This window comes from Callorhinus ursinus, unplaced genomic scaffold (genome assembly GCF_003265705.2).
Source record: "Callorhinus ursinus isolate GAN/ISIS: 27379988/994484 unplaced genomic scaffold, GSC_fseal_2.0 scaffold45, whole genome shotgun sequence".
NCBI classification, from domain to species: domain Eukaryota; kingdom Metazoa; phylum Chordata; class Mammalia; order Carnivora; family Otariidae; genus Callorhinus; species Callorhinus ursinus.
The window spans coordinates 2,240,450-2,252,582 of record NW_027397107.1 but is presented as its reverse complement, the minus strand read 5'-3'; the positions used below and the strand labels follow the sequence as shown (position 1 = coordinate 2,252,582).

The 12,133-nt window shown below is 49.3% G+C and overlaps 1 protein-coding gene across 1 annotated transcript in view; it reads right to left on the bottom strand.

Moving 5' to 3' along the window:
- IL16 (interleukin 16) overlaps positions 1–11,073 on the bottom strand; it is a 68,983-nt gene extending 57,910 nt beyond the window's left edge. The window contains 1 exon segment of the mRNA XM_073882179.1: positions 10,747–11,073. Within this exon segment, the coding sequence (XP_073738280.1) occupies positions 10,747–11,058 (312 nt within the window). The 5' untranslated portion in view covers positions 11,059–11,073.
- Positions 11,074–12,133: the final 1,060 nt, after the last annotated feature.

The window sequence follows — 12,133 nt, the reverse complement described above, 5'->3', positions numbered from 1 at the left end:
ATGAGGAGAGAGCAACAAAGAAATAGAAAGAGATCAACCCCAAGATGCCTCACAATCAAATTTCTGAGAACTAAAGACAAAGAAAAAAGCCGTAAAAACAACCAGAGAGAAACGACACATCTATAAAAACCAAACCAAACAAAAAAACCACTAACACAAATGACAGATTTCACTGAAAATGTGGGGGGCAGAAGGAAGGGGCGCAAGACTTTTCAAGTGCAGGAAAATTCATGTCAACTATATACCCTAACTCCATTGACAATACCCTTCTGGAACGAAGGGGAAATAAAGATATTCTCAGACAAAGGGAAAGCTAACAGAAGGCTCTGCTAGCAGATCCCCCCGCCCCCCTTAGAGAATGGCTGGAGGAAGCTCTCCAAATACAAAGAAAATGACAAAAGAGCTGGGGAGTTCAGAGAGGAAAGAAACACAGCAGAATGGGTAAAAACAGAAGTATTCAGAGAGGAAAGAAACACAGCAGAATGGGTAAAAACAGAAGTAAACCTAGTAGAGCGTCTTTCCCTTCGTGAGTTTCTTTAACTATGCTTCCTGGTTGGAGCAAGAGTTATAACCCTACCTGCTGGGGGGCCCAGTGGATGCAGAAGAAACGCTGGAGAGAATTCTACTTAGGCACTTCCAGACGGAAGCGCTCAGGGGACCTCCAAGTTCATGGCAAGTCTTGTTTCTTAAACTTGAGGATCGGTATGCAAGTATTCAAGGCATCTTCATTTCTTTTTTTTTTTTAGAGTGTGCGTACATTGTATAAATGTCTTTTTATAGTCTCGACATTTCCTAAAATATTTTTTAAAGATCCTGAGATAATAAATTCCGATACATCTATGTGGTGGATTCTCACGCAGCCTTTAACATTCTTCCAGACCTTGTCCTAAGCTGGACGGAAGCACAAACAGACACAGTCAGACTCTTCCTGCTGGTAGCCAGTGCCCAGAATTCATTCTCCAGGGAGATCGGACACCTGTGTGTTTCTGTGATTCGTTAGTGTGGTGGGATCGGGAGGCATGGCATGCCCTAGAAATGCAGAGGGAGAGGTTGTTTCTGGTAGGGATGGCTGAGCTCGGGGTGCAGGAGGAGGGGAGGGTCAGGAAGAGCATCCTGCAGGGAGTCCACTGAAGCTGAGCCCTAGAGGGAGGATGACCAAGATGGGGCTCATGGAAGTAAATCAGGAAGGTATCCCAGGCAGAGGCAACAGCAAGGGCAGAGGCTCAGGGACTGGAACCAGTGGGCTGTATGCAAAGAATAGGGGAAAGCCGTCTTCGGTGGATTGTAATGTACATACGAAGGGCCATGTTGAGAAACAGAATTGAGAAGGTAGGTGGTTTACTACTTCCTCCTGATTTCCCCTGTTTTCCTCTTCTCTCCACCAAAACCCCTTCTCACTAACCAAATGGTGTCCCGACAGAACCAGCGAGGTTCAAAAGACCGGCTTCCAGGCAAATAGTTCCAAATGCACTTTGAGAATGGAAACAGGGAAGAGAAGTCACGTGGAGTCTGGGAGCCAGGCAGCCAGTGCATGTGAATCATACCTGTGGGCCTCCCCTCCCACTGCTGGCACGTGGACCGCCCTTGCCTTCCTCCCAGCCTCCCCCTTGCACCCAGGGGATGCGGCTGCTCCGTGGGAGTCCTGGAGCCCCGAGCCTCCCTCCCAGGGGCTGCTCTCAGCCTCCACAAGCTGCTCTTCTGTGGCAGGAAGAGGCAGGCGGCCAAAGGATTGGGTTTCCCACTTGCCAAGGCAGCCTGGGCCTCAAAGCCACAAGCTGAGCGGCTCACAGGCAGGGAAAGGCAGGAACTCAGCCGCTCAGGGAGGCCCTGACCGCCCTCCCTCCACCCACAGCCCAAGCCCACAATTCAGACGCTTGATCTGACCTCATCCATCCTGAGTCACACTGCACGAGTGCTGACTTGGCCTAACCGATATTTTGAATTTGCAAAGGAAAGCAGGACCGGCCACACTACGGAGGCCATTCCCATGCACATCAGAGCATGTTGCATTCTTCTAGGAGGGGGGCCCCGAGGGAGGACCTCCCACACGTCTGCTCTCATCTGCGGCTGTCTTACTCCCAGATTGAGTGCCCGGTGACCCCAGGCCCCAGCCAGTGGGAATGCCCGAGGCAGTGTCCAGTGTGAACCCACACGGCGGCTCAAAAAGCCAAGGCAAGCTCGGGCTCCATCAGTAGGCTCTCTGCCTTAAGGGTGGCCTCAGTGTACTCATTTATGCAACCATTCTTTCCACAAATATTTCTAGAGCTATTGCTAGGTGCCAGTTCCCAATGCTAACCAGTACCATAAAAGGGCTGCCAGCTCCAAAGTGAGTAAATATAGTGCTTGAGGTCTATGTGGTGAGCTGTTAATATCTAGCTGGAGAGAAAGTAAGAAACCAATGAGGTAGGAGGCATCAGATTGCACCCAGGGGAGCTTGGGCCCCAACCCCATGTCTCCCCTTTGTCTATCCTGCTGAGGGCAAATCACACCCCTGGGGTGCACAGCCCTAGGCTGCAGGGGTGCCAGGGGGCTGTTTGATGGGGCAGGTGTCCGCACTGGACAGTGCCAGGAGCTGCAGGACAGAGGGGATTGCAGCCAGTGGCCGAGAGCCAGGAAATGGCCCTCCCCTGTGTCACTCCACTCTCGGGCAGAACCCCGAGAACTTCTCTGAACTTGACTCTCCAAGTTCTTAAGGAAGGATATTTGTCAAAGTAGGAGGAAAGAACAGATATTTTTAGACATGTGTGACCTTGATCTATAACTTTTTAAATACTTAGACGTTCAGCATGTCGAGCTCCATCTGAACTCTGGCCCCATCCTGCCCGTGTTAGAGACAGGTCCGCTTCCGGCAGAAGGACAGTGATGCTGGGACAGACACAGAAGTGCGGGAAGCAATGAAGAAGAATGGAAAGGGTAAACATGGAAATTAACGTAAATTAATACTGACTGGACAGAACAATAAGGAGGATCTATTCTTGGGATTTACCTATAAATAGAATTAAAATGCATGAGAATAATATCAAAAAAGTGGGCAGATACAAATGGAGTTGTGTGTTCTAAGGTCCTAGTATTGTCTGAGAACTGATCAAAGTGCTAATTTATATGAGACTCGAATACATTCAGGATTGTGTTTTATATTTTAATGATTAAAAAATAGTTAAAAAATGTATAACTAACAAGCCAATTGAAGGGGAAATGGAGTAGTAAAAAATATATTAAACTAAAAGAGGGCAAGAAGAGAGAGAAAACCAAGTGTAAATCAATACCCATTATTATAAGATAAAGATGGTAAGGTGGAAGAAAATGAACCTTACATGCTGCTTACATGAGATACTCCTTAAATACATGAACCCAGGTTAGTGATAAAAAAAAAAAAAGAGGGGAAAAGTAACCAAAAGACAGTAGGTTCAACTTTACTAATAGCAAATAATTTTTTAGCAAAAATTATCACTAGACAAAAGATGGAGACTTGTGGATTATAAAGGTGATAATGCACCAGGAAAATATTTTTTTTAATTCTAAACATCTATGCACATAAAATATACCTTCAAAATGTATAAAGAAAAAATTGACAGAACTAAAAGGAAAAACAGATCCCCAATCATAACTAGAGACTTTAACACACTGCTCTCAGTAACTAATAGGGGAATGGGATCGGTAAAGAGAAACAGATCTGGAGACTACGGTTATTGAACTTGATCTAAGAGACACACATAGAACATTGCATCCAACGACAACATATATATTCTATCTCAACAAATTTCCATTGTTAAACTTATTCACAATACATTCTCTTCTCTGACTATAGAATAATCAATCCAGGAACCAAGATAGAGACAGACACTAGAAATTCCCCAACTGCCTGAAAATTAAACAACACATTTCTAAATAAACCAAGGGTCACCCAAGAAATCACAATAGAACACCTATACTATCTGAAATCATGAAAATGTGGGATATCAAAATTTATGGATGAAGCCACTAAACTTAGAAGGAAATTCATAGCCTTAAGTTAGAGAAAAATAAAAAGCTGAAGATCAGTTATCCAAGCTGCCATCTCAGAAAGCTAGAAAAAAAAGAACAAAACATTGGACGTGAAGACGGGAGAAAAAAGGACCAATAAGGATAGGAGCAGAGGTTAATTAGACAGAACCCACAGAACAGAGAAATCCAACAAAAGGAAAAATCCCGGGCGCCTGGGTGGCTCAGATGGTTAAGCGTCTGCCTTCGGCTCAGGTCATGATCCCGAGGTCCTGGGATCGAGTCCCGCATCGGGCTCCCTGCTCCTTGGGAGCCTGCTTCTCCCTCTGCTTCTCTCTCTCTCTCTCTCTCTCTCTCTCTCTCCCCCCCTCTGTCTCTCATGAATAAATAAATAAAATCTTTAAAAAAAGAAAAATCCCAACAGCATAACCAAGTCTAGTTTGTAGAACAAAGCTGGAGGACTTACCGGATATCAAAAAATATTATAAAACTATCATAATAAAAACTGTGTGATATTAGCGCAAAGGGAAAAAAAAGACTAATGGATCATAATGAGAGAACAGAAAGACACAGATAGACACCTGATAGATACATAAATAGATACATAGATGACAGATATGGTTCTTGACTTTTTTATGATAATACTGTCCTGTAGTGGAGACTGGGCAGGCTCATCAAAAAATCATGCTGAATCATTTAGACACCCATACGGGGGAAAATGTTTAAATATATATTTCACAATGTATACCAAATCGACTTGGTAGGAATTAAAGATCCTATGTGAAAGATAAGACAACACAGCTTCTGGGAGAAACGTGGGAAAATGTCTTTGTGAGTTTGCGGCAGACAATGACTTCTTTAAAAGGATCCGGTCATCCCGCCCCCTGGGAGACCCAGACCAGCCAGGAGCAGTCTGGCTTGGTTTTTCAACACTTGATTTGCTTTATGAACTATTAAACTTATAAAAGTATAAAATAAAAAAAATAAAAATAAGAAGATCCCTGTTGTGAAATACAAATCAAACTACAATGAGGTATCATCTCGCCCCTGTCAGGATGGCTAAAATCAACAACAGAGGAAACGAGTATTGGCAAGGATGTGGAGAGAAAGGGACCCTCGTGCACTGCTGGTGGGAATGCAAGCTGGTGCAGCCGCTGCGGAAAACCGTATGGAGGTGCCTCGAACAATTAAAAATAGAACCACCCAATGATCCAGCAATTGCACTACTGGGTATTTACCCCCAAAATATAAAAATACTGATTAAAGGGATACATGTACCCCAATGTGTATAGCAGCATTATCTACAATAACGGAGATATGGAAAGAGCCCACATGACCATCGATAGATGAATGGATAAAGAAGCTGTGGTATATACATACAATGGAATATTACTCAGCCATAAAAATGAATAAAATCTTGCCATTTGCAACAACATGAATGGAGCGAGAGAGTATCATGCAAAGCGAAATAAGTCAGTCAGAGAAAGACAAATACCATATGATTTCACTCATATGTGGAATTTCAGAAACAAATGAGCATAGGGTAAAAAGGGAGAGAGACAAACCAAGAAACAGACCCTTAACTCTAGAGAACACACTGCTGGTCACCCGTGGGGAGGAGGGGGGAGGGGGAAACAGGTGATGGGGAATGAGGAGGGCACCCGTCGTGATGAGCACCGGGTGATGCATGGAAAGGCTGAATCACTGTAGTGTACACCTGAAGCTAATATTACATTGTATGTGAACTAACCTGGAATTAAAATATTTAAAAAAATAATTAAAAAAATAAAACTGAGCACCTGGGTGGCTCAGTCGGTGAAGCATCTGCCTTCAGCTCTGGTCATGGTCCCAGGGTGCTGGGATCGAGTTCCACGGCCGGCTCCCTGCTCAGCGGGGAGTCTGCTTCTCCCTCTGCCCCTCCCCCCTGCTCATGATCTCTCTCTCTCACATGCTCTCTCTCTCTCTCTCAAATAAATAAATAAAATCTTTAAAAAAATGTGTTAAAAAAAATAAAAGTAAAAGGATCTCTTTGTACATCTGGAACCAGGCTTGTGCTGTGGGACGCCGACACGTCTCCCTCCCTGCCCCCCAACCTCCACCCCCTCACCCTACCTGCACACCCAGGTGTTCAGGCTCGTCCTAATGCTCCTGCAGAGCCCTGCGGCGGCCTTCATCCACCTGTGCGGCGCCTCCGGGAGGGGCCGACAGGAGGGACTTCTGTTGGACCTGAGCTCATCCTTGCATTCTGAGATCCCTGAGATTTCACGGTCACATGGACCCGTTCACCTCCAGGGTGAACAGGGGCATAAATCTTGCTACCGCAGGGTGCTCTGGGGAGGTGCAAGACAACCTAGGAGGCTCCTTCGAGGATGCAATTCTGCTACTCATCCCCTGCATGAGACTCTCCCGTAAGAGAGCTAAACAAGCTGAACGTAGCTTGGAGGAGGGGACGAGCATCGGGATCCATTACGCTCACACCTGTCCCCTTCTCCAGACCACGAGCTCCCTGAGGGAAGGAACGGCATCCAATATGTTTCTTAATCCCCAGGGGCTAGGTAGCAGACAGAGCAGGTGTTTGCCAGCATTTGGAGAAACAGAAGGAAGGAAAGAAGGGAAGTAAGAGGAAGGAGAACAAGGAAGGAGATGAGCACAGTCTGGTAAAGCTTCGGGTCCACCTGCCTGAGCTTCCTTCCCTCTGGCCCAACATCCTACCTAAAGGGCACTATAAAATACTCTTTCCATTCGGAAAAAAGACACTGGGTCTGAAGTAGCCAAGGAGTCCTTGCATTTCCTCCTTTCCAAGGTCTAGGCCTCTGATAAATTGAGGATTTTTGTTTGTCGGGTTAGAGTCTAGTTTTCAACATTCTTCCACTTCAGTTCATCCCCGGGGGGCCTGGAAGAAGAAGCCTCACCAGTGCCTTCAAGCAGGATGAGGGCTCAGATGCTCACTCCGGACTCTGCGCAAACCCGCTCAGCTCTGGCACACCCCCAGGAACTCATTTCCTCAGCCCCGGTCATGCCAAGCACAACACATCCAAGATGGCATTTTTTTATTTGGCTGTTTATCTAACTTCCTCTTCTTTAATTTTCACTTAGTCGTTTCTAGATGAGTGACTGATGTCACGGGGCCTCTTTCCAGATTTTGTTTTGAAATCAGTGTAACCATGGCATTGCTGGAGACTGAGGAGTCCACCTGGGCCAACTGAGTCACGCCTGGGTGCAGGGCAGGGCAAGAGCCGGGGCAGGGACTAGAGTGTCCCTGCGGGAAGGGGAGGGTGGGGGTGTTATTCAATACTGAGGCACCCCCAGGAAGGACATTGGGACCAGCTGTCACCTTTGACCCTTATGCCCTGGCACTCTTGATAGAAGACCTGCTCAGGCATTGAAACCCTCACTTGCTGAGAATCCGATCCTGGGTGGTTCAAGATCACCTGTGCTCCTGAGAAGGAAAAACAAGACCTCGCGTTGGGTTCCAAGCTGGTCAGCAGCCCTCCCGTCCTTCCCGAGCCATCCTTGCCCCAGCGTGACTCAACTGTGCCCATCACCCCTTGCCCGCCTCCAAGCCTCCGTTCATGGCCCTCCGCCTGCTCACACCACTCCCTGTGATCTGGACTTCTTGACCGGGATATCCTGCGGTCAACAGGCACCTCCTCCAGGGTGCCCTTCGGCAGATAGAGCTGCATATCCCCCAGTGTTCCCGGAACTCCCGTGACATGTCTGCACCCACACCCTGAAACGGGAGAGATGTGCGCTATCCCCATCTCCACAGGCATGGCAGAAGCTACAACTCTTCACGCTCCGGGCACGTTGGAGGTGCTCAGGAGATGCTACTGGATTCATTACTTTATCACTCAACCACAGTGTCCCCCTCCTAAACCGGAAATAGTAATGATAATGCTAAGTAAGCAATTACTATGTGTACTGTACCGGTTCAGGTTGATTTTCTTATGTAAATACTTATCACTTAATCCTGATAAAAAACCCTTATGAGCTAAACAATATTGTTCACATTCTCCATTTAATCGGTGAGAAAATGGAGGCATGGGGAAGTAACGTGAATTTCTGGGATGGTACAGCTACCAAATGGAAAAGTTGGACTCAAACCCAAGCAGTCAGACTAATGAGCCCACACCCCCTAAACCTTGTGCCATATGACACCCCGCCCCCCCCAAAATACAGATGCAGCCGTGACTACCTTCCTCCCGAGGTTTTGGGGAGACAATAAGAGCTGTGGATACATTATGAAAGTATGGTGCACCTGTGCATCGCAGAGACCAAAGAGGTGAAGCCTGACTCCTGGCCAGTTTCCTCCCCTGAGCCGTTCATCTGGCTCTCCCCGTCATCCAGCCTCCTGCCACCGGACAGGTGCCGTCTACAGAGCTCCAGACACACACAGAAGTCCTCCGTGCCTCCTCACCTCCACGTCTTCACGTATGCAGCTCCTTCTACCTGGGATTCCCCGCCACCCACCCCTGCTGAGCCAAACCCCGGGTCCTTCGGGGAACATCTCATCGGTTCCTGATCATGTGTCCAGCCCGGAGTGTTTCCCACCTCAACACAGAGCATCTGCTTTCCTGGCGTTGCTCAAGTCAAAACCGGAAGTGAAGCTTGCTGCCTCCCATCTCCTCACAAGACAAATCCGGTCAACAAATGCCCTGGGTTTGCCTTGAAAATAAATCTACTCTGATCATTCTCAGTGCGACTACCGCCGTCTTAGAGCCACATCACCTCCGGCCAGGGTTATTGCCAAAGCCCTAGCTGGTCCCCCACGTTCCACTCTCCCCTCAGTAGCCAGAGCTCTCCCCTGCTGGGCTGGGCCACTCCCCTGCTCGCGCAGTCTCCCACCCTCCTTAGAACAAAATTCCAAGCGTGCCCTGGCTACCACCCAGCTCTACCTTCTGCCGCCCTCCCCCGTCCAAAATCCCCCAGGCACACTCTTCCCCTTGCCACCGCAAATCACTCATTTCTTCATGTCTTTCTTTGCACATGCCGTTCCTGCTGCCTGGAATGCTCTTCCCCATCTGAAACGTTCAGAGGACTCACTGGTCCACCTCCTTCAGGTCGCTGCTCAAATGTCCCTTCTTCAGAGAAGCATTCACGATCACCTTCCCAAAAAGGACAGTGACCCCTCCCCTCATCACTCTCTGTCCTCTTTTGCTGCCTAAGATTTCTTCAGAGCCCTTCACTGTTTAATGTCATATCACATAAGAGGTGTTCATAGCTGTCCCCCCACCAGAATAAGAGTTGTGAGAGGACAGGGACTGGGTCTGTATGGCCCACAGGTCGGTACTCCACAAACACTCACTGAACGTACTGATATCCAACACCAGAGACACGCTCCCTCTTTGTGAGCCTCCGACAGCCCTTTGGAGTATATTCTCTACTCCACTTTAGACAAGGTCCTTGAGGGCAGGGATCCCTCCTGAGCATAACAGGTGCTCAGGAAACACTCGCACAATTAAATAGAAGCAAGTGAATAATTCATTCTAGGTGTCTGCTGGGATCTCCAAATGATTTTTGAATCTCATTTATCTGAGCTCTAACCTGGACAACGTGATCTCGTCATCAATAAATTTGACTCTCAGCTGGTGGGTTGTATACTTGTCACATCATTGTTGGCAAACCAGGAGCCTGGCCAGGCTCCCCCAAACCCACTGGGATGCTGGTCCCTCCTTCTGTCCTACTGGGTGAGCTCAGGTCATACCAACAGAAGTCACGTCGTGGGTGATGGAGTAACCCGGGCTGGGTGAGGCCCTTGCAGAAGCTGCTTGTGTCTGGAGATCACCGGGGCTATCCCCTCTCTGGGCCCTGACCTGCTAACCTGCTATATTTTGTTCCACGACAGTGTTTATTATATACATGTTAAACAACGGTTTTCCTCTGCAAGGAAGCAAGTTGTGCAAAGGTCCTGGATCCCCTCCACTGGGACTGGAATGCATTCCTCACTTGCTGTTGACAATTGTGTGACTGTGCCAATAAGGTGTGGGACAAACCCTTCCCAGCTGGCCTGCACGACCTCCAAGGTTCTGGGCTGCTTGGACCCTTGAGAAACCCCACCTTGGATGGAGGGCTGAAAGCACAGCACTCAACTGAGAATAATTCAAGAGTAAAACACTTGAATCAGCCTCTATCCCCTGGTGCCTTGCAATCCCCATCTCATTGTAATAACACAACTTGAAATATGGTCTAATGGAAGAGAAGACATTCTGAATTTTGGCAGGTCTCCAACCACTACCGAGCTTCTCTCACTCCCTCACCATGGCTCCTCTTGTCAGCTCTAGCATTCATATCCATGTGGGAACTAGCAGGGGCACTTGGAAAATGCTCACGATTGGTGCTCAGGGAGCAAACACACTGATCCTCCATCCCTTCCCTGAGTGACATAAGGTCTGCTACTCGCCCGGGCCCCGTAAGTCAGTGACCTGAGCTGCGAGGGTATGCCAGAGAGTGCCTGCCTGAGAGGAGAACCTGCCAGTATACTGACCATCGCCCTTTGCATTTTCCAGCAGGGATCCAGGCTCAGTTTACCTCCCACCACCACAGCATCTCACTGAGTCTCTCAAGTGAGAAGGTTAACTGAGCCTGATTCACTACCATGCTCATTATTGTCATTCCCGTGATCCCTGCCTCAACTTCTTCCTTGCTTTTGCTCAGAATTAGAACTCTGTGCCTTCCTGACCTCAGAGTAAAAGGGTTCAAAGACGTTCATTCAGAGCACCCGAAACCAACCACAGAGTCTTCCAGCGCCGCAAGTCCTGGGCATACCTTCACGAAGAATAGCCTCCTACAGCTCTTGCCTCGATCACTGGCAGCTGCTTGGAGGTGAGCCGCCTCAGAGGCCAGCGCTAGATCAGGAATGCTGCTGGGCCCAGCCTCCGATGTGTCCGCCAACTGCACAGACGAGTGGAAAATCCCCTCCTTGCCCTGTGCCAGGGAAACCTCAAAGGGATCGGGGTATTTCTCCTCGGGGCTTGAGCCGTCATCACTGGTCTTTGCATTACAGAGCATCAGGGACCGGGAGATGGACCGGAGTTTTGTAGATTTTCTGCTCTTTCCAGAACGGCTGTGCGGGTCCATCCTCAGAGAGGAAGTAAGGCTGCCCTTCTTCTTCTCCTGATCTGTGGCCCTTGGGTGGCGGGTGGTGACCGGACCGGGCTTGGTCACCACTTCGTGGGGCCCTGGAGGAAAGAGGAAGCAGAAAGAAGCAGTGTGACTTGCTACTGACAAGTGGACCTGGAGCAGAGCAACGGGGAGCTGGTGCCCGTGAGGCAGGGCAGCGGGGAGATCCTCCTTTGGTGGCACTGGCCCGCCCACATGGCCCGCCACATGGGGCTCGGGGAACCCCAGTGTTTACCACCCCCTCCACTCCCAGAAGCCAGAGCTTCTCTTATCCAAACCCTCACTCTGCAGACAGGGAAACTAAGGCACGGAGAAGGGAAACGCAGACCCAAAGCCACGAAGCGCCATGGAGTCACGGGATGTCTTTAGAGAGGACAGAGGTCCGAGCTTTGTGACATCTGTGCTTCCAACAAGTTTGCAGGGGCTCCAGTCTAGGGAGCGGGTTCGGGGGATGAGGGTGTGCCTGCCTGGCCCCTTTCACCAGCCCCGGTGAGTGCTGTAGCATCTCCAGAGAAACCCCAGAACCCAGGAGCCCAGTCTGAGAACCACTGCTGCCTCACCCTCCTTTCCAGAGGCAGAGCCTACGACCCGGGTTGGGAGTGTCGCCCGGTGCTGACCCATCGGGGCTGATTGAGTGTACGAGACGGAAGGTCACAGCCTGGCCAGGGCCTCCCACTCCATCGGCCATCCCCACCCATCCCCACCTCACAGCCCGACCGAGGGAGGACCGGCTTCACATACCAGTCAACCCCGTCTCTCTGAACCCAGCCCGCCCAGCTCGGCGTCACCACGAGGCCCCTCCTTCGGCTTCAGTTCCCGGGAGGCAGGTGGCAGAAGGGTCCATCCAGAGCCCCTGACTCCGGCCCAAGCCACAACACAGAGCCGTTGCCAGAACAGCAAACCGTGGGGCTGCCGTGTGCACAGCCAGGGTCGAATAAGGAAAAGCAGAGCCCTTCCAACATTTCATTAACTAGAATCCCTTTCAGAGCCCCCGCAAGGAGAATTTCTTCTTAAAAGAAGACTGTTTTTCAAC